Below are 27,099 nucleotides of genomic sequence, written 5' to 3' on the forward strand. Positions count from 1 at the left end.
GACCGCACAGTATGTGCAACTGGTATAGTAGGTGGTACCTCTGCATGTGCCCGGCGTCTATTCTCCGGCGGTGACCCGGGTCACCGCACACTTCTCCACCCGCGGGACACTGCGACCCGCGGGTGAAGACGGCACCCGCAGGCTGTGAGGGCAGGGTGCTTTTTGCCCTCCTTCTGGAGGGCAGGGTGCTTTTTTCCTAGTGTGTAAAGCGGCAGGGATAGGCGCATCTAAGGGGGGTGGGGGTGGCGCTGAGCGCTTCCCGCATTCCACACACTCCGGTCACTGAAGAGACCGTCTGGGCCAGGGTATAGCGCGCTGCTGTTACCTGGTAGAGGTGCAGGCAGTAAGCGTGGTCCTGGATGGTGGTGGGCGCGATCTTGCCGGGGTTCTTGTCGGCGGCTCCTGTGGGGAGAGCGCCAACTGCAGGTGAGACCTACAGCAACACCACAGTGGACATGCTGATCTTGGAAGCTATGCAGTGTTGGGCCTGGTTAGTACTTGGATGGGAGACCACCTGGGAATACCAGGTGCTGTAGTTAAATGCGGGTCAGTCCAAGTGCTTTCCCCACCGAGGGGAGTAGCACTTGAGGGAGATGCCTTAGGGCTTGCTCAGTATAGCGGGGGGAGGGGCCATGTACCTTCGGCGCATCTCTCTCCAGTCTCATCAGGTAGTCCTAGGAGACGTCCGATTACGAGGTCATCATTCCTTGCACATTTGCTTCCAACGACTTAGGTACCCAGGTGGAAGCACATCCTACTGTTCTCGCTGCGACAGACTTTTCGCTCAATGCATGCAACAGTTTTTAGGGATCTACTAGCTAACCCTTGGAGGGTTGTCTCCTGTCTATTCTCATACGTTCGGGGGACATGACTCTGGCTTGGCGAGCCTTGACATAATTGGTGTCTACTACGGTCACTTCGGCTGACTAACTTGTTCAAAGAACTTAAAATAGTTCGCTTTCCCTACCGGTTGGGGGGGCAATTTCCGCGGGGCAGCACAGATGGTTTAGTGGTTGTCATTCCTGCCTCACAGCGCCGGGGCCATGGGTTCGGCTCCCACTTTGGTCTTGGCTGTGTGGAGTTTGTATGTTCTCCCTGTGGTATTTTGGTTTTCTCACACACTCCAAATATCACTTGTCTAGAGACTCTGGCCCTCATTCAGAGGCGGTCGCAAGAAGCGATCGCTCTCTCTGAATGAGGGCGACCGCTTCTTTTTTTTTTTCTAGTGCGGCCTCCTGGTCGCTAGCTAAGCTGTGGGTTACCACCCACAGCTTAGCGACCAACCAGGGCTTGCGACGAGACCCTAAGGTTGGGTCTCGGCAACCGCAAGCCCCAGGGAGCTTCCTGCTTTGATCGAGCAGGAAGCTCCCCACTGACATCACTGCTGATGTCAGTGCGGCCGCCCACAAAACGGCAAGCGTTCCATAAGGAACGCCTTCGTTTGTGTAGCCACCCCCGCCCCGCCTACAAAACGGGCCGAACTGTCGATCAACATCGACATCCGGTCCTTTCGTAGTGAGCTCCGGAGCGAGACAGTTTCTAGCTCCGGGGCTTGTGCACGTGCAGTGCGGCTGCAGGACCAAAACATCGACCCGGTTGCGAGTGCGCAGTGCTTGCGACCGGGTCCTTAATGAGGTCCTCTGTGTGGGAAGCCATGCAAGACAGATATCTGAGGGACTTCAGCTACGGCTGTCTGGGCTCGAAGGGCCATTTTGGCACTTATACCAGACTGTTCCTTACAATATTTTCTGTTTGGTGGGAACGTTCTTTCTGTGCCAGTACTGGTTGCCATGTTCCCCACAGGTTCAGAAAAATATTTTTCTTCCGGCAGCGGTCCCCTCCAGAGGGGTCTGTTTTTTTCCAAGAGCACGCCACTTTTTTTTTTTTTGTCTGCCACAGGATTTTCCGGTACCATCACCGTTTTGGAGTCAGGGTTCCAGGGTAGCCTTGTGCCTCATGAGGTATCTATTATACCCAGTACAGGTGCAAATGGAGATTTCAGCAACCATTGAGTGACGTCTTGAGGCATCTGGGTGCTAGGCATCGTGACTAGGGTGCCGCCATGAACCTCGGGGTCTGCTGCCAAGGCAGTACTTTTGATTTCTCAATGTCGCTCTTCCCCAGGTGCAGCATGGGGGCATTGACCGAGCCATCATTCCTGTCCCCTAGACCGGTGTTTTCGTTCCAGGCACAGAAACTAGTTTTCTGGTTCGATTGATGGACTTTTTTTTTTTTTTCCGGCCAACCTTGGATCATCGTGCCTCGAGCTCCACTCAGTGGGTTGTTCCATTTAGAGCCCACAGCATGGAGGCCAACTCATACCCGCTCTGTGTATGGAATGCATACCCTCACCATTTGGGCAGGTCGTCTTTCTTCCTCAGTCATTGATCGAATCTGCCCAGTCTGGGCTGGGCCCTACCGTTCAGTGGAGCCCAGGCTTCTTGGGGTTTGCATCAGACTACGGGCAGTGATACCACACATATTGCATTGACGCTATCACAACTAGGCTTTGGGTTTCAGTTTGTGACGGGGACTTGGGCGTCAGTTATGAACCTTCCTAGGTCGCTGGTTTCTAGATATTGCAGGGCCTCCCCTGTTTTCTTGTTGGCGACTTCAGCTCTGAAAGTGGTATTCAACATTTCTCTCCAGCTGGGTTTTGTCGCTTGGGGTGGCCAGTGCACGACCCTTACTGACCTTGGTCTCATCCGTTCTGTGGGTGCCTTGTCCGTCGCTCTTGCAGAGCATTTGCATTTTGGGCATGAGACTCTCCACTTAGCGACCATTCATTGGACTAGGGTCACTCACGGGAGTTCCATTGGGTACGTCTCCAGCCTTGTACAGGTTGCTCGGCATCCCTCTAGTCTAGGCTGCTGGTGCCGGCCGCACTTCTCACTCTAATTCGGTGACTATTTTCCGGTATTCTCCTCTAGGTCCATTCCTGGGTATGGGTTTGTGGTACCCACGGACATAAGTCTCCTGGACTATGGGGCCGTGACGTTGCCTTTATGACTCTAGGGCTGTTGGGTAGCCGTCCACAACGGCTCGAGCACTGAACCATTTTTTTCTGCCTCTCTTGGGGGTCGGCAAGTTTGCAGTTGGTCAAACAACTGCATAGTGGCAAATGTAAGTCATCCGGGGGGGCGGCGGTGCCCTAGAGCGCTGACACTCTCAGTGGTAATAATGCCTGTAATGTGATATGGGACAGCGGATTTCTTCTCGGGGGCAGCGGTCTCGATATGCAGTGGTCTCTCTGGCGTTTGTTGGTTAGGTCTTCAGCAAGAGGATCTTAGGGCCTCTCGGCACGACTTCACAGGGTTGTCTATGAACAGGGTATCTGCTGGTTCTGCAGAGAATGCCTTGACTGTTCCGTGCAGGTTTCGGCCAGTGAGTCGGTTCTGCCGTCCCCACTGTTACCTACGGCTCTCCAGGCGCGTAAAGCTTTCCCGTATACCGGTAATCCTGGAGGCTCCAGGCTGGCTTCACTGTCATGATGTGGGGCCATTCTCAGGCGGTCGGTATGTCCTGGATTGGGTCTTCCATTTCACTAGTACTGCTGCTACATGGTTTATTGTTTCTACACAGGGACCTTCCTCTGTTGGTTTTCCCGATCTGTCCTTTTGGTGACCAGGGGTTGGAAAGCTTATATCTCTCGTTTCCTCTGAATTGGGAAACTGTTTTTGCTAGGGGTGGATTACAAGTTTTCACCCAGGCCAGTTGACTACTACGTTTTGTGATTATACTGGCTTTGGCCCAGTCACTTTATTTAGGGCGACGTTTGGCCTTTCTTCCGAAGGTCCAATTCCTTGCTACTAGGTATGCTGCGTATTCAGACACTGTTTCATCCGCAGGTGGGGCCGTGGACTCTGGCTTTGGTCCTGTCGGCTCTCACAGGCTGCATAGGTGTTGGAGCGTTCAGCTGATCTTCGGTTAGTTGCTTCTGAGCTGGTCTTCCTTATGGCTATTGCATTCAGTTGGCATGGTTTAGTGTTGGCATTCCCAAGTCACCTTTTTTCTCCTCTTCCAGGAGGTTAATGCGGTGCTCTGTACAGTTTTTTTACACAAGCCGACTCTTGTTTCGGCCTTTCTTTCAACAGGAGGTTGTCTTTCTGATCTTTTGTCCTTTGGCGACTTCCTGGGACTAAGGTGAGATGGCTTTGCTAGCTGGGCTGTACGCCACACTGGACTCTGCGGCTGCTATTGTAGCGCATTAGGGGGTTGACCGGCTACTCAGCAGACCCCTGCGTATTGGATCCACTCGGGCATCACTCATGCATCTTCTGGAGCGGAGTGACTGCCACCAGACTGGGTGTCAGAACCTTTTGCCAGGGCGTCTGTTTTCTGACGGGCAGTGCGACCCAAGACCAGCAGCACAGTCCGTTGTACAGTTCTCTGGTCTCCTGCCCGCATGTTTACTCATTTTTCAGTGTTCAGGTTTCTTGCCTCTGGCGGCACCCTCTGGGGGTCATACAGTTCTCTGGTCAGGCAGCCTGAGCGTTCCCTCCCCTGGGTGCGGCCTTTGAACATCCCCATGGTCCAGTGTTCCCCAGCCCAGACGAAAGAGAAAAGAGGATTTTTGGGTACTTACCGTTGAATCCTTTTCTGAGTCAGGCTGGGGGACACAGCGTTCCCTCACTCATGCTCAGCTGGATTGAGTATGCGTTAGGATTTGGGTCGTATTTGACCATCAATTTCATTTTTATTTTTCGGTGTGACAGTGCCACTGAGTATTGCTTCTCCTTACCAGGCACTTTTGAAGTTGTACTGAAGTCAGGGGTTGCAGAGGGGAGGAGTTATAGATTTCAGTGTTAGTGCCAAATCCACACCTTCCCACCTACAACCCCATGGTCCAGTGTCCTCCAGCCTGACTCGGAGAAAAGGATTCAACGGTAAGTACCCCAAAATCCTCTTCTTTGAGGTTTTTAAAGAAATCGTGGCCTGGGCTTCTAGTGCAAAGCTGGGTCACGCATGTGCATAGGAAAACTGGACTTCCTGGCTGATGCTAGCCAGTATTGCCAGGGAGCTGAGCTTTGCCCAGCTGCCCTGCTAAATTTTTATTGATTAGCAAGAAAAAGATTTGCAAGACTTTTTTTTTTTTTTTTTTTTATAGGGGCATACTGATAAATGTATCCATTATTATCTATTTATCTATAGTTTTTTGTCTCCCCATTTGACCACATAAAGGACTGAATGTAATAGGTTTCCTTCTATTTCATCCCATTTACATGTGTATATACTAAGCTTACAAGCAGGAGGAACTGGATACCGATATCCCCTGCAGTGCCTTGGGACTGCCTTCTGATGTAGTCCTTGTGACGTCACTGGATTCCATAATCAAACTCCTCGTATTCAATTTGCACACTGTGCTGCATGTTGAAACCAAATGACTTTAGTTCTTTCTGCATCTCTCCTAGACGGCTGGGCTAGCAGTGTCTCGTTTCAGATGAGCACAAACACTATTCTCTGCCTGCTGTTTTTAGGACCACCTGTTATATGTGAAATACAAATTACAGCCCCCTTCCCTTTTTAACGTGAAGTGGTGATTGTGTTTTGAGATTGCACTATGGCAATAAATGATTGCCCTCACACAGCCTGTTGGCTAGAACAAAAAGAAAACCTTCACCTATACTGACCTAACAATAGATCAAACATTTATCTACTGTTTGGCACTGCTGTGTTCCATACAAATAATATTGATTGGCATTGATGATTATAAAGAGGTGAACCTGTAGATTTATCATCCAAAAATTATCTGAATTCTGCCCATCATCTTGGTGTTGTGATCCATTCATTTTCCAGATCTGCTTCCAGTCATTGATATTTCTTGTGTCATCTGCTTACTTCATGTTATGCTATATTTACATTGGTTTTAAAAAGGCATTCGCCTCAGTTTGGCGGTTTCTTCAGTCTTGCAAATTGAATTGCCATGATTTGCTGTAATACAATTAGGAGCATATTCAATTAGGTGCGAAAATGCGGTTTCTGCGGAAAAATATCGCTGGTGACGTAATTTTCGCCAGGCGAAAATTTATCCCCGTATTCAAATCCAAAGACTTTTTGCGGAAAGTCAATGCATTGGAATAGGCTAAAAAGATTTGCCTATGAAAGCTGTCGATAAAAAGTGCAGAATTTGGGTTTTGGCGTGCAAACTTGCGGGAATCACCCAGCACCTTTGGGAGAGCCCCCCAAAGGTAAACTCTGTCAGTTTAAAAAATACCTAACAGCCCAAAAATGTACTTTGAAAAAGGGGACAAAAAAGTACAAAGTTGGGGGACAAACTTAAAAACTAGCGAAATAGACACCAGGGGGGTCCCCAAGGATGCACCAGGTGTTTTTAAGTTTGCAGTTGCTTGCGGCAGGTGGATTTTTAAGGTTTTTTTTTAAATTCACTTTAGCAACTTTAAAATATGCTAGCATCCATTGTTGTGTACCCCAAATTTGCTAGGACTACTTATTTTCTGCAAAAAGAACTTCTAAATGCTATACTTCACCACTTTTGCAAAGATGCTAATTAGCAGCTATTGAGATCATTTAAGTACCCCATATATCTTCAGTAGGCCTATTCGGGGGTATCTAGAGTAATCCCCAATGTCAGTGCATCTTTTGGGGGGTCTCAGGCTGATTTCTCCAAATCTGACAGGACTTTTCGCCAGGTCCAAATTCGCCGGGTCCCGTTTTCACCGATTTCTAATTGAATACGGTGATAAGCAGGGAGGGACGAACATACTTTTCTGCATGGAAAACCAGCGATGTCGGTAAAGTCTGGGACTTTTCACTGTCCCTGCTGTGGGGATAGGGGATCGCCAGGCTGTAGCTGTCGATAGAGATCGCTACAGCGGGCGGAATGGTCAGGCGAACTGACCGTTCATACATAGCCCAGGCTATCGGCGCTTCTATCTTGTAGATAGCAGTGCCGATAATGACAGGTAGCGCCCCTGTCATTTACCGCCAAACCCCCCGACCATACATCGGGGAGAAGCAGTATTAGCGCACATAACGTTCGCTGATACAGCTTCGGCGCTTCTTAAACCCCCCCTATACAATCAGCTATACAATCATCGGCTGATTGTCCCGATGGTTGTATAGCTGAGTATGCAGGAGTGTTAACTGAAAAATGGCTTAAAATGCTCCTGCAACTGGTTGCATCTTATGCGTAGTTTAATATTAGAAATAGCTTGGTGTGCACGGGGGTCACACTGATCGGATAAACGCTATGTGGATCAGAGCGTGTGTATACCCAGCTATAATAATAATAATAATAATTAAAAAAAATAATAATATAATATTTATTATTATTCTTTATATGGTGCTACAAGAGTTCCTGCAGCGTCTTACAAAGTACATAAACAAACAAGTGAACAAGAAACAAGTGACTTACAGTACAATACAATCAAGGACATGGTTTATACACATAGCTGCATTAGTGATCATGACACTCAACATAAGCAGCAGGCCTGCTCTGTTTGGAAGAATCACCCATCAAAACTGTCACTGTCTTGTATGACTCTCCCAAAGTCTTTAGGTGGATTGGCTCTTCCCTATTTGCCTAAATATTTGGAGGATTGTCGTCTAGCTCAGTTGCAGGTTTGGTTCAGACAACCCACTGCTAATTGTTGGGTGCCCCTTGAACAATCTTGTTTTCCATGGTTTCCGCTGACCGATTCATTGTGGACACCTTCGTCCCTCCACTACTATATAGTTTTCCGTCTATTGGAATAAATTGGTTTCCTCTGTTGAGGAAGTGTCCCTCCCCTCCTCTGCCCTTTCCATTAGGGCTATTGCTAAATTAATCCTGAATCTTAATATTTCTTCTTCATGGTTTCATAGGGTCCACAGGATCTACCTTGGGTATGTAGTTGCAGTGATCGCGCTGAGCCAAACAAAATGTGAGTCTCAGGGATCCCTCACTTTAGAAAATTGGGGTCCTACCTGACTTTTTGTGTCCCATCTAAATGAAGGTTTTCTATAAATCTAACAATTTAGCTGCTACAGACCTTGAAACCTGTAGCACATGACATTGGCCCCAGTAGGAAAAAAATGTACATAATTGGCCCCTGCGTGAAGAAAACCACACACATTGGCCCTGGTAGCTGTCTCTGGACGTTCCTTGCTCACCTCACTGAGCTCCGCACAGCAACCGCACTGTAATGACAAGCAGCCAATCCTTCTGCTACGCTGCCTGTTGCACCACATTAAATGCTGCTGGGGCTGCAAGTATAGACAGCCACCCGGCACCTAACCCTCCCTGATGCAGACATAAGCAGGCCTCCCAAACACTCCGGTCCCCTTATATATGTACTGGGTGCGGGTTACACCACAGTAGAGCCCCTTTATACACATTATGCCATGGTACAGAGACTGCAGAAGATGAGTGGGCGGAGTGTACAGGGCAGGCAGTTGCAGTGCTGCCCGCTGTAATGTATTTTTAGCAGCGGCACCTCTGGCAGAGAAGGAGCTGGGCGCACCGCTACTTTTATGCATTGCAGCGGGCAGCAGGATCCCGCTCGCAGCACAGAAGATCCACAGGAAGCCCAGGGACCATCAAACAGCAGCAACCGAGTCTTCTCTACTCCGGGGCTCAATCAGAGAGTCAGGCTGCTAATGCTTCTCCTCCGTATGCCATGACTGCGCTCCTCTTCCCCTATCCAAATCTCACACTGTGCTCCTCTTTCCCTATTCACATTCCACACACTGTGCTCCTCTTCCCCTATCCACATTTCACACACTGCGCTCCTCTTCCCCTATCCACATTTCGCACACTGCGCTCCTCTTCCCCTATCCACATTTCGCACACTGCGCTCCTCTTCCCCTATCCACATTTCGCACACTGCGCTCCTCTTCCCCTATCCACATTTCGCACACTGCGCTCCTCTTCCCCTATCCACATTTCGCACACTGCGCTCCTCTTCCCCTATCCACATTTCGCACACTGCGCTCCTCTTCCCCTATCCACATTTCGCACACTGCGCTCCTCTTCCCCTATCCACATTTCGCACACTGCGCTCCTCTTCCCCTATCCACATTTCGCACACTGCGCTCCTCTTCCCCTATCCACATTTCGCACACTGCGCTCCTCTTCCCCTATCCACATTTCGCACACTGCGCTCCTCTTCCCCTATCCACATTTCGCACACTGCGCTCCTCTTCCCCCATCCACATTTCGCACACTGCGCTCCTCTTCCCCCATCCACAGTCTACACATGGCTTCCCTTCCTCCCCATCCACAGTCTACACATGGCTTCCCTTCCTCCCCATCCACAGTCTACACATGGCTTCCCTTCCTCCCCATCCACAGTCTACACATGGCTTCCCTTCCTCCCCATCCACAGTCTACACATGGCTTCCCTTCCTCCCCATCCACAGTCTACACATGGCTTCCCTTCCTCCCCATCCACAGTCTACACATGGCTTCCCTTCCTCCCCATCCACAGTCTACACATGGCTTCCCTTCCTCCCCATCCACAGTCTACACATGGCTTCCCTTCCTCCCCATCCACAGTCTACACATGGCTTCCCTTCCTCCCCATCCACAGTCTACACATGGCTTCCCTTCCTCCCCATCCACAGTCTACACATGGCTTCCCTTCCTCCCCATCCACAGTCTACACATGGCTTCCCTTCCTCCCCATCCACAGTCTACACATGGCTTCCCTTCCTCCCCATCCACAGTCTACACATGGCTTCCCTTCCTCCCCATCCACAGTCTACACATGGCTTCCCTTCCTCCCCATCCACAGTCTACACATGGCTTCCCTTCCTCCCCATCCACAGTCTACACATGGCTTCCCTTCCTCCTCCTAATACCACAGCCTACACATGGCTTCCCTTCCTCCTCCTAATACCACAGCATGAGCATGAAATTACCTAATCTCATATTTTCCGGCGGTTGCGGCTCCCCTCACTGCACTTCCATACTGAGCTCAGTGTAGACAAAAGGCCTGGCAGCAGCCACTTCAGATGCCTGGGTGGAAGAGCTGGTTTCTCAGGGTTATGCCATCACATTCCTAAGGCATCCCCCTTAGAGGTTTGTTGCTACAGAGCTTCGGCCTACCGGGAGTTTATTGGGGCACTCCTGAAGTCAGGAGTCATAGTCCTCGTTCCTGTGATGCAACAGGGAAGGGGTTATTACTCAAATTTATTTTTTTTCAAACACCCAATGGGTATCACTGCCCTATCCTGAATCTGAAGTCTCAACAGATCCATCCATGTGCTGAAATTCCGTATGGAAACTCTACGGTCAATTATGCTGGCAATGGATCGTGGAGAATTCATGGTCTCACTGGACATACAAGATGCATGTCCCGATTGCAAGATCCCACCAGGCCTTTCTCCAGGTTCGCGGTGGATCAGCAACATTACCAATTCCAGGCTCTCTACTCTTTGGTCTGGCCACAGCCTCTCTGGTATTTACCAAGGCAGTCATGACGGCTTGTCTCAGAAAACAAGGAGTCAGGATACTGTCATATCTAGACGGCCGTCTGATATTGGCACAATCTCAGGAGATGTTACAGTATCATCTACGGATGTCCATTGTCTGCCTACAGGAGTATGGCTGAGTAATCAATTGGAAAAAGTATTTTCTTTCTCCAACTCAGCAGATGGTGCACTTGGGGGCGCTGCTGGACTCTCTGGGACAGAGGATTCTTCCAGAGGACAAGATTGTAGCACTACAGTCCCGTGTGCACAATCTACTTTGCAAGCAAGCAGTGTCAGTTCACTTGGCTATGCAGATACTGGGCTCCATGGTAGCCACATTTGACATGGTGGCTTATGCCCAGTTCCACTCCAGGTCTCTACAGCTGTGGATCCTGGCCCAGTGGGATGGTCCACATCATCGGATAAAGCATCAGATTCACATCTCACCAGAGGTTCGGCTCTCCCTTGCTTGGTGGCTGAAGACAACTCATTTAGACAAAGGTCGTCCGTTCTGGATCCCGGAATGGGTACTACCCATCATGGTCGCAAGTTTGCGAGGTTGGGGAGCAGTGACTGGTCATCACACCTTTTAGGGAAGGTGGACGGACCAGGAAAGTCATCTACCAATAAATATATTGGAGCTTCTAACAGTGCACAAAGCACTCAATCTGGCGCAGGACCTTCTTCAGGGCAGGCATGTACAGGTTCAGTCCGACAATGCGGCAGCAGTGGCCTACATAAATCATCAAGGAGGCACTCCAAGTCCGGCCGCCATGAGGGAAGTGGCAAAGATACTGCTGTGGGCAGAGGGCCATCTTCCAGCAATCTCTGCAATATTATTTATCCCAGGTGTTCTCAACTGGGAGGCAGATTTCCTAAGTCACCAGGACATACACGCTGGAGAATGGGCTCTTCATCCGGAGGTGTTTCAACTCCTGGTGGACAGGTGGGGGTTACCGGACGTAGACCTCATGGCAACACGTCCCAACCACAAGGTCCCCAAGTACGGGTCCAGAACAAGGGACCCCTCAGCCGCCTTCGTGGATACTCTGGCGGTGAGATGGAACTTCAGGTTGGCATACCTGTTTCCTCCAATCTCCCTCCTCTCAAGAGTCGTCAGAAAATTCAAGCAGGAGGGAGGCAGGATGAAACTAATAGCCCCTGCCTGGCCCAGGAGTTAATTGTTCTCCGATATGACACGTCTATCTATAGACAGTCCACTTCCACTGCCTCTAAGACAGGATTTGCTAATGCAGGTTCCCTGTCTTTACCAGAATTTACCTTGGCTGGCTTTGACTGCATGGCTCTTGAGTCGTTCGTCTTAAAGGCCAGGGGTTTCTCTGCTTCTGTGAGTCAGACTATGCTGAGAGCAAGGAAGCCTGCTTCTGCTAGCATCTATCACAGAATTTGGCGATCGTTTTTTCTTTGGTGTTCCCACAGAAAATATGACCCTAAGGTTTTCAGGCTATCAAGAATACTGGGTTTTCTTCAGGCTGGATTAGACTTAAGTCTGTCTTCGCCTGGCTACCTTGAGTCCAAGTTTCGGCTTTGACAGTTTGCTTCCAGTGCTAGATTGCTCCCCTGCCGAATGTTAGTACATTCTTACAGGGGGTTTTGCGGCTGCAATCTCAATTTCTCCCACCAGTGGCATTTGTCTTTGGTTCTCAGGGCACTGCAGTCTCATCCCTTTGAACCCTTGGATAAGGTGGACTTGAGATGATTGTCTGCTAAGACACTTTTTTTTTTTTCTCTTCAACTCGCAGAGATTCTGACTTGGCAGCATTATCATGTCGTTCTCCATATTTGATCTTTCATTAAAATAGAGCGGCCTTCCGTACCAAGGCGTGCTACCTCCCAAAGGTGGTTTCCATATAAATGACGAAACTGTAGTCCCGGCCTTCATGTCTTCAGACCTGTCTACAGGTGAAACTTCCTTGGATGTGGTTCGAGCGCTTCGTATTTACGTGGATCGGACCAGTTCACAAGAGGTTGGCCAGCAATCAGACATTTGCTCGCTGGCTTTGTATGACTATTTCTCACGTCTATAAACAGGCTGGTCTCCCTGTCCCTAACAAGGTGACAGCACATTCCACTCGGTCTATTGGACCATCAAGGGCGGTAAGACATGGCGCCTCGGCTGAACTTCTTTGCAAGGCAGCCACTTGGTCTTCCGTTAATACGTTTATCAAATTCTATGCTTTTGATACGTTTGCCTCCCAGAATGCTTACTTTGGGCGGCGAATACTCCTCTCTGCACAGGAGCTTCCCCACCTGTAAGGGACCTGCTTTAGGAAGTCCCCAAGTTAGATCCTGTGTACCCTATGGAACCAGACGAAGAAATACAGAATTATGGTATAACATACCTTGGATAATTCTTTTTCTTCGAGGTCCATAAGGTCCACAGGGCACTCACCTGGCCTCAGTTGGGATCTGTTCTTCAACCTTTTTCATAGATTTCCTCTTCGTATGTTGAGTGCACAAGAAACATTTTTTTCTTTTACTTCCCCACTCTGTCTCTTGCCGTTAGGATTGGTTACAAACTGAATGGCTGGGGGCAGGGTATATAGGGAGGAGGACCAGTGCATGCTGGGATCTCCAAAGCTTTGCTGTTTGGTGCATTGGATGTGATCCAACTACTTACCCAAGGTAGATCCTGTGTACTGTATGGACCTCGAAGAGAAAGAATTATCCCAAGGTATGTTATACCATAATTCTGCATTTCTTTTTGGTGCTCCTGGGGTATCAATACCTTAAAGGATATTATGGAGAGTAGTACTTTAATACCATTTTCTGCTCTACAAAGCCGTTACTTCCTCCCTTCCACTGAATTGTTTCATTACGTCCCAGATTCAACACTGGTTTAGTATTGTGGTATGCTCTCTAGGGCCAATACGTCCGTCTCATAACGATATATGGTTTCAGCTTAACAGAGGGGGAGCTAGGGGAAGTATTTCCTTTTGGCATCAATTTCTTTAGGATTGTGTTCTGCCGTTAACTCTACTGATCAAATTGGTTGGCAATTGGAGTTAGGTCATCCCATTTCTGATACCCAATGGTCAATAATTTATACCATGTCTTTTAAAATGCCAAGATGTATGAATCTTGCAGAAATGCATGTTAAATTGTTAAATAGTTTGTACCTCACTTACTGACAAATTGCATACCTTTTGGCCATCCTGTTCTAAGTTTTGTTGGTGAAATTGTGGAGAAGTAGGCCATTTTTCCAATTTTATTTATTTTAAGGTGTTTCATAAAGTCCATTTCCTAATAGAGACGGAATATATACCCTATTCCTCTTCCCCCATCTTCTCCAATAATGCAGTGGATGGCGTGGCAGGAGTATGTGACTGACGGAGAGGCAGCACAGTTTATCAACAATCCATCTTTGTCTGATCCTCTACCGTTTAGCTAAATTAAACCAATTCTCCTGATTGATATGCTCTCTAGATTAGTGCTTTTGACTCATTCTCTCGCTATTGTGTTACACCTTGCATTATTCCTATTATTTGTTCAGTTTTGTTTAATCTACTCTCTGATGTTTATTTTATGGTGTGCATCCCTACTCTGTTTTTCCCCATCCCATTTTTTTTGTTCTGTATCTCCCCAAACCCCCCCCCCCCCCCCCCTTTCTCCCCTTTTTTTTTTTTTTTTTAAATTTCAATAAATACTATTGGTGCTATAAAAACAAATAAATAGCAGGGTGTGAGCAACCAAGTGTTAGGTGCCCTTCTGGGGAGGGACTAGATGAAAGTATAAGTAAGGAGAACCACATGAGGGAAGAGGGCCTTCCTCGTGAGAGCTTACATTCTAAATTATAACCTTACACTCCCTCCCCTATCTGTTTGCATTTACCATCTCTATTTAACAGTGATTTGAGGTAGACTCTAGCTGCAGTTTAATTTCAACATGAGTGGCTGCTGTCGGCATTTATCTACCAGTTACGGTAGAAGTTTCTGCTCACACCTACATGGCTGCAAACAGAATTTCGTTTTGCAGTTAACACATGCATGAATGGGACTGAGAGAGTTTCGCGCTTAATTGAATCTGCCTCTAAGGATCTGCATTGAAAGCGCAAAGGGAATAGCATATGTAGTGTGTAGCAACAACAGTAAGCCTGTATAAATACATTCCAGCAGTCACATTATGCTCCATTCATTCCACAAACTAATACTTTTGTGAATTAAGAGGAGAAATGGTTAATATTGTAAGAAAGGTATTTCCCCAAACCTATTTGTAGGAGATGGTGCATAATTATGATATATATGTTTTTCAGTTGTATGAATCATGGCTATTGCAATGTATTAGGTGAGATATTTGTGTGTTCTCAAAATATTTACAATGTGTGTAATTGTATTTGGATGTAAATTAAATGCGGGGAGCAAGGGACACTTCTGAATTAAGGTAGTGAAATTGTGGGGTTGGGTTTGTGATACCCCAACTGATAAAGAATGGAAATGGATTGAGAGAAGTGAACACTGAGAGTGATTTGATAAATAAGATGAGAACCAGTATAGGACAATGGGCCTGATTCAGAGCCGGACGCTATTTGCGCTCGCTCGTTCAGAAAAAGGGGCTGGCTATTTAGATTGAGCGCTCGCTCTTTGTGGTTTGACGCCTCTGTCTGAGCGAGCGTCCGAAACATGCGCACGCTATTTTGTAAAGACTCCCCCTTGGCCGCTCGCATCATACGTCATCTTCGCTATTTATTAGATTAATCGAGTACATCGAAAGGTGTCTGAACTGCTCACTATTCTTGTGGTAGCATTTTCCTACGGCAATCATGCGAGCAGTTCAGGCTAAAAGACAACCAAGTGACGTGGTCGATGACGCTGCTTTGTTAATTATGCACACCCTTAAAACGCCCGTTTTGACATTTTGGCATGCCTGCGTTCGGATCTCCACTCCCCGTTTTCAAGCACCTTTTCCTGTTACCACCCACAAACGCCTCATCCTATCACTCAAATTAGCAGGCACTCGCTATTTTGCGAGCACACTATTTCCGACCGCACTGACTGGTTGGCGCATGCGCATTACAACCCATACGCATGCGCAGATGTGCGAACATCGCTCGGAGCGAATGAGCGGCCGCTTACGAGCGTCTCTGAATCAGGCCCAATGTCCTGAAGTCCATTGTAGAATTCCCTTATCATACCAACATCACAGAGTGAAATGCAGCAGAGAGATCCAATAGCATTATAATTGCATAATGGCCTTTAGATATAGCAGTGATGAAGTCATTGACCACCTTAGTCAGTGCAGTCTTTGGAATTTTGTGAAGAAAAGCTTAGACTAAATCAGGCGATCGATTCCCCGATCCAATTGGAACTACCGGTCGGAAACGCCGATTGGCGGCCATCGATTATCACAGCTACATCGGGGTAATCTGGAAAATACTTCATGCTAAAAATCCCCGAACTCGATTTATATTTTGGTCGAGATCAGCTAAACGGAAAATCTAACATGTTGGATTTTGACGATGTCCGGGCATCAGTGAATTGCGACAATCAGTTACTGATTTATAGTGGGTCCTTTAGTGGGTTCAATATGTTAAGTGAGTTTTGTATAGGCAAACCTCTCACGATGCTTTGAACCTGAGAGATGATGGTAATTTGAGTGTTTAAATATTGATTGAAATATACCAATAGAGAGAGATTACATATTTTAATTAAGGTTGGGATGAGCACAGGAGACAGGGATCAACCGATTTGGGAGGATATAGAATTAAGAGGAGAGGTAGCAGATTAGGAAGATGAGAAAAGATACTTCATCTTCAGTGGTTGGTTAAAATGAAGATAAGGTTCCAATGGTTCATGGAAGGAACTGAGCCGTGTCATGTTGTATCTTATTTTGTTGCATGAAATAAGCAAGATCTTTGACATTGATAGGAGAGTGTGGGAGAAATGAAAAGATTTTAAAATTTTAAAATGTTTTGAGTTAGAAGTCTGAGTAGAGATGAGGCATGAAGTTTTGGCGCCATATAATGGATAATAAACATACAAACGGTCCGCAGCACCTTACCGAGTAGGTAAACAAACAGTATGAACAAAACAAGAAAAAAGTGGCTTGTAGTACAAAACCAGAACCTGAACAAGGTTTAGAATTATTGCTGCATCAGCAGTCATAATACCCATATGAGCTGTCAAACCTAAAGATTTGGTGCTCTTGATAGCAGTGGGAAGGAAAAGCACATGAGTGAAGAGGGCCATGCTTGTGAGCACTTGCATTCTAAAAGGGAGTAGCAGACAGAGGGGTGACCCAGAGGGGAAAGACAGTGATCATGGTGCGGTAGGTTAGGATGAGATCTGGAAAGCTTAGAAAAGAACTGAGTCTTGAGAGGCCCGTTTTAAGTTTTGTAGAGAGTTGGAGACTGATAGTGTGCCAGTGGTAGGGAGCAGCACAGGCAAAATCTTGGAGATGGGAGGAAGTAATCAATTGGGAGGAGAAGCCATGTTCATTTGTGGAGCGAAGTGGTGGTGGTGGCAATGCGATGGGTGATGAGATCCGAGATATCAATAGGAGAGGCTTGGGTGAGGGCTTTGAGTGTGAGGAGTTTGAATTGGGTTCTGAAGAGGAAGGGAGCCAGTGAAGGGAGGCCAAGGAACTTATGAGCTCACCTAAGGGGATGTATAAAGGAAGAATATAAGCGGTCCAAGAAAAGAGCTTTGAAGAACACCTACAGGTAATGGAAGTGGGGGGGGGGAGAGTAGAGTCATGAGATGAGACAGAAAGAATGGTCAGATGGGTAGGAGGACAGCCAGGAGAGAGCAGTATCATGCAGACTTAGGGAGTGTAGGATTTGTAGGGTGATAGGGTGGACAAAAGCCAGACTGGAAAGGGTCAAGCAGGGAGTAGGAAGAAATAAAGCGGCTGTGAGGCAATTGTACACAATCCACTTAAGGAGTTCAGAAGCAAAGGGGAGGAGATCAAGTTGGCGTTAGAGAAAGTGTAAGGATCGAGGGTGGGTTGTTTTAGAGTGGGGGATACAGGCTTGCTTGAATGCAGCTAGGACAGTACCTGAGGAGAGAAGGGGGTGGGATGTGGGGGGGGTAATTTGTATTACCTGCGTATTCACTTACGTAGGTTTCACTTTAGATGCTTGATGTATTTTGTCTCTTGTCAGACACACTTGCAGGCATCAGTGGCAGCTGCAGCAGCATCTGGCCCTCCTCAAAGCCTCAAACTGACCTACCCTGAAACCTTGGATCGTATTAAGGAGGAGTTTCAGTTCTTGCAAAGTCAATACCACAGGTGAGATAAAGTGAAATATTACTGCATGGATATTACTCTGAAACTTCATATGCCATGTGGAGAACAGAACAAACTTTAAATGATTAGTGTCCCCTGTCAAGTTTAATTGCTGATAAAGGGATTTGGAATGGTATTTACCTGAAGGAAGTATTTTAAATATTTTTCTAATTGGATACAATCAAATAATCACTTTTTTCTTTTTTTTTTTTTCTTGTGAGCGCAAAATTACAAACTTTGTCAATGACTTTGCTATTCTATTGTTTGAAGTTTAAAGATGGAGTGTGAGAAACTTGCTACAGAGAAAACCGAGATCCAGAGACACTATGTCATGGTGAGTTGATCTAACATGCAAAGAGGGTGAGCTCATGGGATTATGTGATGGCATGTAAGCTAATGGGCCATTGGCTCTCACTATTAGCTGTGAGTTTCTGAAGCATGACAGATGCCACCTCTAAAAATGTGATCAGCTGGATTTGAGCTGCCAAGATTAAGAAATCTAGGCATAGTAATATTTAAATATGGTATATTGTTTTATGTAAAACTAGGAAATATAACAAGCTGTGGCAGGTGATGTTAAAGGACAGCTGACCCCAAACATTTACTTTTTTATGAACATGTAAGAAAAACACACTCTGCATTGTTACCCTGAGTAGGGCTATGGATTTTGAAGTATTTCCACCTCCTCAATTTCACAGATGAAACCACATACCACAATTCTTTCAAAATGACAGAGAGCCTGCTGACTGAGGACAGAAAAATGTGTTTTCATTTTTTTTTTTAACCTAAGTGTTATTTTATTTTTGTCTTTTAACCTGGTTGCATACCGTTTATACCTAGTATTTAATCTAACTAGGAGACTGCAAGGCAACTTTTTTCAGTGTTTTGAACAGCGAGAGGCATGAAACAGCAGCTTTAGTGAAAATGTAAAACTTCAGCTCATATTTATTTAGTGATTAGATCACTAGTACACAGCTTGCATTTTAACGTACAATATTAGGATTTGTTTAGAGCCTTGGTATGGAATGTATTGTGCCCCTAGGGAATGTTGTAGTGGGAAAATTCAGTGAGGCATTCTTGAAAATCAGTTCTCATGTCATTGCAGTATTATGAAATGTCTTATGGACTGAATATTGAAATGCACAAACAGGTAAATCCATCTTCTTGACTTCTTATGCTTTTTTTTATTTCATTCCAGTCACTCTCCCCCCCCCCCCCCCCCCGACTGTCCTTTTAGGTATCCCCTCTCATAACTTGTTTCCCTGTATTTTTGCTGTACCCTCTCTTAAAACCACACCTGTTTGTTTTGTCCTTCCACACACTATTTTCCTCATCACAATCTCCCTCATTGTTACACTTTGCTAGCAGCTTACTTAGTCCTCACGCTGTGTGAGTTAAAGTAGCGATAAATTGCACATTAACGAGCTAGTCCCTCCTCCCTCTGTAAGGAGGTAAAATCCATCACAGCCCCATGAGCCAGCTTCTTCTCTGCCACGCTCGCTCAGTCCTGGCAGTCAGATTGGATGGAGAGTGGCATTCCAATTAGGAGAGCAGGGGGAAGACTTAGGCATTCATTTGGTCCTGTGTCCTCTCCTGTGTCCTTCACATCATACTTCTGTGTGTCTCGTTTTGTATTGCAACATTGTCTTCCTTTTTTTACTGTTACATGGCAGTTCTATGTTACCGATGAGATGATCAATGCTGTTTTAGATTGTGATTGGTGCCATGATGGAAAGAGGCATGTTGTGTTGGTGTAGGTGACTACATAGTGTGGATTACACATAACAGCTGGTGTGACTTTGAGCCTTATATTAATCTACTGTACATCTGAAATGTATACATTATGCAATATTTTCAGAATTTAATCATCCCCCCTCCATGGAATACATAATCTGTATAGATACTAAAACAAAAAAACACTTTTTTCTCCTCTTTTTTTTTTTTTAATAAATGGCAGTAATGTTGATGATGCCTGCTTATACACAAGCTGTCACATGCCAGGAGATTCTTCTCCCAATCAGATAATTAGTGGTGACACAGGCAGCTGGCTATTTATTATTATTTTTTCTCCCTGCTTCATAATTGGCTGAAACAATCATACTACCAAAACTTGTCCAATTTCTAGGCCCTTTGTAATCACTCCTCAATGTGCCATTTGTAAGTTGTTTACAAATTTACCTGAAACGTTTGAGGACTTTAGATTAGTGATTACTGTGCTTAAAACTGACCACATAGCATTTGTTCACTTCCTATACATACCAGGCTGCAGCCTTTCACACCAGATCTCTGCCTACTAACAACATCTAATTAAGATAAAATGTAATACGGGGCGACAATGCACGTGAAGTCATGTTGGAATTTACATGAGCTAAAGATCTGATTATTTGTTTTTGGGAACTTAGTGTCTTTTTGTGATTATATTTTTTTACATTCCTGGTGTGTCTCATGCTTATTCTCATTCATGTTAATGGATTTCAGTAGTGTCACATGCTACTGGTGCTAACCATTGCACCATACTGTAGTTTGTTTTTTTTCATTGAGCAGATTGTATTTTAGTTACAGATCTTTGTAGATCATGGTCAGTAGCACAAATAAGTTTTGGTTGATGTATTTTAGTTTCATGTGGAAGGCTGTTTGCCACAACAAGACTCCTGCATCAATTTCCCAGTAGTTCCACAACACTTCTATGATAGACGAAGCAGTATAACCCCACGTGCAAGCGGTCGGGCTTCCTGCTGAATTCCGTTCTCCTTGTCACATATTCTCATCTCATTTTCAATGTTGCACAAGATGAGTACACTTCTCAACTGAAATACTGCGCTTGTCTGAGCGTTCTGGTGATCTGGTTGGCTGCAGGTTGGTTTATCCTCGCCCATTCCAAACTGGGGACATCTGAAGGAACTGGAGATGAAGATGGCCGACATTACCCAATCACTGTACCTTTAAAGTTACATATTTCCAGAACAAAAAAGTCAGCCAGCGTCATCCAGGTTTAACTTTTACAGCTTTCACATCCTGTCATTCCTTTACCAGGCAACTTTCTATCTTGTAGTTTAGGATATTGTAATATATGACCCACTGCAAACCTATTGTGCTGTGTATCATAATTACAATTACATATTTGGCTCAAACTATCAGGCTATATGTGTATTTGAATATTTTTTTCGTTCCAGACGGAAATTGCCAAGCGTCTGAACGTAATCTGCGCCCAACTGGTCCCGTTTTTGTCTCAAGAGGTAACTGTGTGTTATTAAGCAGCTCCAGAATCCTTTTATTTTGAGTCATTGTTTTTTTGATATCCCTTCATTTCTGCCTGATTCTTGATACCCACCCAATTTCCTCCTTTTTGCTATGTTCTTCAAATTTACCTAAACCCTTAATTTGCAAACATAATTTCTTGCTTTCCTCCCTACTGATCCAGCACCAGCAGCAGGTGGTCCAGGCAGTTGAACGAGCTAAACAGGTGACCATGGCTGAGCTGAATGCAGCCATCGGGGTACGTTTCATCCCCCCTCAGCTGACTGTGGTGTGTACACTTCCCACTCCCTCCCTGTTACTACTTTCTAGTTTTATGTGTGAACAGAAAAAGGCGGTCATGAAACAGTGCTGTGGTTTTGCAGCACTCTGCTAGTGAAACGGAAATAATTTGCTTGGGAAGGGTTGGCTGACCAGTTTGTGCATTATATTATATTTGGTCTGTGTAATGTTGGGTTCTATTGAATATATCTACTTAATCCAGTTTAAGATCTTGTGGCACTTTTTTTTTGTTCTGCTTTTGTTTCTGTGGCTAGTGTATTTAAAAGCAAATTCCATCTTTATAGATATGGGGGGGAGGGGGGGGGGGAGAGAGTAAAAGACCACCTGCCTGATTTATGGGGGCCCTTTTTGGAGGATTCCCTCCTCTTTTGCAGTCAATGGTCTTGTCCGAATGCCACAAGATGGGCTTGTTGCACATATAGGGGGAAATGTAATTGCCTGCGATAAGCGAATATGAGCGCAATTCCAACAAGTCTGACAGCAATAATATAAAGGCAAAACAAGTTTGGTTTAAATTTATTGCTGCTTTAACAAAAAGTGTCAACTCGGCAGAATCACACCAATGCCTGCATCTCGCAGGCTGTTTCATTACCCCCGTAGGCCGTGAACCTAACACTCTGCCTCGCTCTCTGATCTTGTCATTGCACTGTCTGAGGCATACTACATTTGAGGTCCTAGTGCAGCATTTGGTATTGGGACTTCGGACTTGACCTTCCGCAACTAGCTTGATGAGAGCAGGATAATCTGTCACGATCTGATATACTCATGCAATCCAACAGCATAGGAGAAGGTCCCCCATGATTCTGGGAAAGTGAGCAAAGAGGGTGGGAGATGACATTTAAAGATTTCCACTACGGTAACTAACGGTAACATTACCCTTTTAATCTTATCTTGTTGACAGAAGAGTAGATTACTGGATAGTCATCTAGTGTTTCTTGCAACAAGAAAAACAGGAGAATTGTGATGTTGGAATTTTGGGTAATTTCTGGCAAATTATGCTTTGCTTGTATAAATGAAGTAACTCTTGCACAGGCTACAGGACTGGCTCATGTTTGCAAGTGGCCAGATTGATTACTTCTGGACCTTTTATACCAGACCAAGCATTTTAAGTCGATAGTGGTCGTCTGTCGCCAGAATTTTTACAGCACTAACTTATTTCTTTATGCATGTATTTTTGCTCCCTCTAACGTTACCCTTACTTATTGATGGCTAATTTCTGTTAAAGTGCTATAAAATCTATTTCCATATGGCATCCTCTTGATCATGCCAAAGATGCTCTAATGCCCATTTTGGCTTGTGTATTGAGATGACATGGAATTTAACTCAAATAGATTGAGCTATTCACAACTAGAATAGTCAGATCTACTAGATCTGCAAACGTTCCTGTACATTAGAATCTGCAAAGTGTAATCCTTTTAGCAAACCAAAATTTCTCTTTTACTAGTGATTAATCAGTCAGTGTCTGATGGCATTGTGTACAATGATACATAAGTGGCTAAGGCGTAGACCAATCTATTTTTTGGTGTTTTTGCCTTGCAGGTTTTGGGTACATCTTCTGTTAGCTTTCCCAGATGTGTAACGGATTGTTGACTTATTTATTGAGCAATAAAAATAAGACTGTTTGCCTACAGCTTTGTGGTAAGGTATACTTTGAATTCTGAAACGGTAAAATTAACCTGCTTTTTTTTTTTTTCCCCATTTCACCATGTCCTCTCCCTGCGCGCCCTCTTATGTGGTGGTGATACACCTTTTGCTCTTCAAACAACTACTGATCCTGAACCACAGCACCAGTTACAAGCTCAGCACCTATCTCATCATGCACCTCCTATTCCCCTTACACCTCACCCATCTAGTTTGCAGCCCCAAAGCTTGGCTGCTGCCACCAGTGCCTCCAGTCTGCTGGCCCTGTCTGGTGTCCTTGGTCTGCAAACACAACTGATGGCAAAAGAGGGGCTTACCGACTCAGAGCACAGAGGTATGTTTAGATTAATTGCTATTTCATGATTAAAACTGTGGCTGGCTTTTATATTTGGCCTTTTATGTTTGACTGCCATGTTTAGGTGGCTGTAATTTTGCGTTCTTTAAAAAAAATATATATGTATTTTTTTTTTTTTTTTTTCCTCCTTCTGCTTGAACTGACATTTGACTGACATATCAGCAGTTGTAATGTGTGAGTATGGGATCCTTCATCCAGATTGTTTGAACTTGTTTTCTGGATAAGGGTTATTTCCATAATTCTGAGCTGTATCCCGAAAATCAACTAAGATGCATTTAGAAATGACCCTTTGTGCACACTTCCCCCTGGTATTCCCCTCGTTGCCCTGCAGTATCGCTGGCTGGAACTACTGCTGATTATGTGTTTGTATGACCTTATATCTGAGCCGTTGACTCATCTGCACACTGAAAAGCAGTTACCATACTGTATGTTGGTACTTCCCCCTTTTTACGTATTCAAATGTTTTTTGTTGTTTTTTTTGCAATGCCCTTTTCTGTGTACAGTGGTATTATTAATCGGTGCATAATTCATCTATGTTCCTGTTTTATATTCAGGAGAATTGAATCTAAACGTTTTACAAAGCTATAATTTCAAATATTCAGTAACTTGGCCTGTAGGAACAATATAGAAGTCCCTTCCAAGGTTCTGTCCATGCTAATGTATGATGAGGCAATTGGCCTAATGCTTTAGACTAATCTAGCTTCAGCAGCTGACATCGCAGTGGTGGAGGTTCATAATAGAGCACATACCAGGCGCATAAAAGCACCCTATAAAACATATATTGTACTGGCCTTAGAGTTGCAATTCCGATAATATATCTGCTATAATGTGGACTAGGGGACATTATGAGAAGATAGCAGTTAGGTGCATTGCATTGGGAAAAAGACAATGTTAGTATTTGCGTTTAGGTGTGAAGCTGGTTGTAATGATCTTTGTAAGGGAGGAGATTTGCTGTGCTTTAGGTGAGTGGGGACATTTGTCTGCTAGAGAAATACTCTACATTTGTGAGAACCGGTGTGATTCTCAGTAGTAATGAGGGATAATAAATTAATAATCTTGACTAAAATTAACCAGATCTTTCCCTTTCTCACTGCTCATGTGTTTCCATGGAGACAGACAGAGACCCAGGGCCTGTGAGTATAACACTGTGTGGGTGCGTTGTGGTGGGTGACAATGTCCTCATTGGGTCTCAATTCGCCCCCCCCCAGGTTGTAAGGCTACCATAAAGGGGTGTGTGTGTGTATGCATATGTGCGTGTGTGTGTGTGTGTGTGTGTGTGTATGTATATGTGTGTATGTATATGTGTGTATGTATATGTGTGTATATATATACATACATACACAATATAATAAAAATTTAGTTTATTTTTTTTTCCCCCTTTGTTTTCTTGGAGGAAACAAATTCCACTTCACAATTGTGATAGCAACACTGTGGGCCGTATTTAATTAGCTGCGATAAGCCCGTTTCTGCGGAAAAGTTTAGCTGGTGACGTCATTTCGCTATGCGTAAAGTTTCCTCCGTTTTCAAATTCCAAAGACTTTTCACCGGTGCGGAAACTCAATGCAATGGGACCTGCGATAAATCTGAATAGGTGTCGAAAAAAAGTGCATAATAGAGGTTTTGGGGTGCAAAGCTGCAGGAACCCCCCTGCACCCTTGGGACAGTCCCCCAAAGGTAAACTGTGTTAAAAGTTTAAAAAGGTCCTTAGATCACCCCAAAAAAGTACTTTAGTTTTGGGGGGCGAAAAAGTCCAAAGTTGGGGACAAACTTAAAAACTAGCTAAATAGACTCCAGGGCGATCCCCCAAGAATGCCCCAGGTGTTTTTGAGTTTGCAGCTGCTTGCAGCAGGTGGATTTTTTAAGATTTTTAAAGCTTCACTTTAGCAACTTAAAAATATGCTTGCACCCATTTTCAGGTACCCCAAATTTGCTGGGACTACTTATTTTCTTCAAAAAAAATCCCTGTAAAATGCTATTCTTCACCACTTCAGCAAAAGTCCTAAATAGCAGCTATTGAGACCATTTAAGTACCCCAAATACCTTCAGCAGCCCTTTTAGGGGGTAACTAGCGTGAACCCCAATGACAGTGCATCTTTTGGGGGGTGTCAAGCTGATTTCCCCAAATCTGTACAGGACTTTTTGCGGCTAATTGAATACGGCCCTATATTTGCTTGATATCTAAAAGCTGAATGCTGACAGATTTTTGTCCAGTTTGCTACTGCCAGGCAAGACGTTTACTCTTCATATCTTCAGTTTTTCTTTCCTTTTGATGGGAAGACTTTAAAGTTCCATACATTCATTTTTTGGGGGGGAGGGGCAAAATGGGTTGACTCCTTCATGTTTATGGTATTTGAATCTATTTGCCTCTTCTCTACTTCTTAATAGAGCTGTGTTACTCTTCCAAATGGGGAGCGTGTTCGGACCTTGTCAGATTATTTAAACATCAACAAAAAGCGTAAAACAGAGGAGAAAGACTTTGGAACAGATTATGTGAGTGCATTGTGTAGTCATTGAATTATTAGTGTTCTGCATTGTTTTCCTAAACGCCACTTTCCAAATTTTTCTTTCTTGGTCCATATTCCTTTTCTTCTTTTGTTTTCCTGATTCCATAGTAAATTTCACCTTGCTATATTTTTCCTCTTTTACAGGGCAGTGATGCCGACCGAAGTGAAGACAATCTTGTGGTGGATGAGGTAAGTGATTTGCTTAAAATTAAAATGACTGTCATAGTGGGGAGAAATTTTTTATTTGACATCTAATGGAAATCATCATGGAGGTTCACAAAAAAACAAAAAACAAGAAAAAAACAAAGCAATAGTGAGTGTAATGTGTCTTCCCAGGATCCTGCTTCACCTCATAGTGTCCATTCCTACTCCTCTCGAGAAAATGGTGTGGATAAAACCAACCTACAGAGGAAGGATCCTCCTCCTGCTAGTCCAAACTCCATGACCTCATCTAGCAGTGTGTCCCCCTCAAGGAGCAAGGACCTTCCCACGGTAATAGCAATTTGACCCAGATTATGAGGGTGGCACGTGTTGGTCTGTCCTGTAGCAAGGGCATACAGACATTACAGCTCAAAGCAGCAATACATTCCAGTTCTCCTTAGTCAACCCCACTTTTGTCTGATTTATTTATATATTTTTTTTCACATTCATGTTTTGTAGATGGTATATGATCTTTTTTTCCCTTGTAGCAGGTGGAAAAGGCTGGGACACCTGGCTTAAAATCCAGCACTCCGAACTCTCAAAGTGATATGAGCACTCCTGGTCCCAGTGGGGCTAGTGTATCTCAGTTCCGACCTCTTTCCAACAAACCTGCCATCGACCCTCTAGGTAATTATGAGTTGTCGGAAAGAGTGTAGTCCCTGTTATCTGTGCTTTGCTTTTTGTCATTTTGATCACTTTATTTAACCTTTTCTTTTGTCCACAGCTCTGAGTCTACGGGCACCCTTGAGCGCACAGGGAGGCTATCCTGCAGCATTTAGTATTGCACACCCTTCTGTGAATGCTGAGGGAGCTGGTGCCTATGCTGGTCTTCACCTTATGTCTCCGCAGATTAATGGGGCAGCTGCTGCTGGAACCTATGGAAGATCCTCTTTGGTGAGTGTCGTCTGCCATCCTTACAGCTTTGTCGGAATGCTACATCCATATTTGTAATTAGTCCATATATTGTAATGCATTTTTTTTTCTTCTCCTTCCTCCGCCCTCTCTAGGTCGGGTATGACCCTCATGCACATATGCGGGGCTTGGGAGCTACTATTCCAGGAGCTGCGTCTGGAAAACCGTAAGTCTTTTTTTGGAGGGGATATATATTAAGTTTCATTAAACTGGATATATTTCAGAGTTGATATGTCAGTCTAAATGGGTTTACACTGGTACTTTGCTGCATTTTTACTACCATTCAAGAAA

General features: G+C 45.0%; 1 protein-coding gene across 7 annotated transcripts in view; it reads left to right on the plus strand.

Moving 5' to 3' along the window:
• LOC148517590 (transducin-like enhancer protein 1) overlaps positions 1 to 27,099 on the plus strand; it is an 88,541-nt gene that overhangs the window by 20,793 nt on the left and 40,649 nt on the right. For 3 of the 7 annotated variants that reach the window (XM_088478444.1, XM_088478442.1, XM_088478443.1), the window contains exons 3-15: positions 17,534 to 17,661; positions 17,929 to 17,992; positions 18,764 to 18,808; positions 20,832 to 20,894; positions 21,080 to 21,184; positions 22,981 to 23,170; positions 24,308 to 24,324; positions 25,577 to 25,681; positions 25,840 to 25,884; positions 26,032 to 26,187; positions 26,385 to 26,523; positions 26,621 to 26,790; positions 26,904 to 26,974. In XM_088478444.1, the coding sequence (XP_088334570.1) occupies positions 17,534 to 17,661; positions 17,929 to 17,992; positions 18,764 to 18,808; positions 20,832 to 20,894; positions 21,080 to 21,184; positions 22,981 to 23,170; positions 24,308 to 24,324; positions 25,577 to 25,681; positions 25,840 to 25,884; positions 26,032 to 26,187; positions 26,385 to 26,523; positions 26,621 to 26,790; positions 26,904 to 26,974 (1,298 nt within the window). The remainder of the gene's footprint in view (positions 1 to 17,533; positions 17,662 to 17,928; positions 17,993 to 18,763; positions 18,809 to 20,831; positions 20,895 to 21,079; positions 21,185 to 22,980; positions 23,171 to 24,307; positions 24,325 to 25,576; positions 25,682 to 25,839; positions 25,885 to 26,031; positions 26,188 to 26,384; positions 26,524 to 26,620; positions 26,791 to 26,903; positions 26,975 to 27,099) is intronic. The other 4 variants (XM_088478448.1, XM_088478445.1, XM_088478446.1 and 1 more) reach the window with 4 other exon arrangements.

The sequence above is a fragment of the Taudactylus pleione genome, unplaced genomic scaffold, assembly GCF_031769625.1.
Source record: "Taudactylus pleione unplaced genomic scaffold, aTauple2 ptg000214l, whole genome shotgun sequence".
NCBI lineage: Eukaryota > Metazoa > Chordata > Amphibia > Anura > Myobatrachidae > Taudactylus > Taudactylus pleione.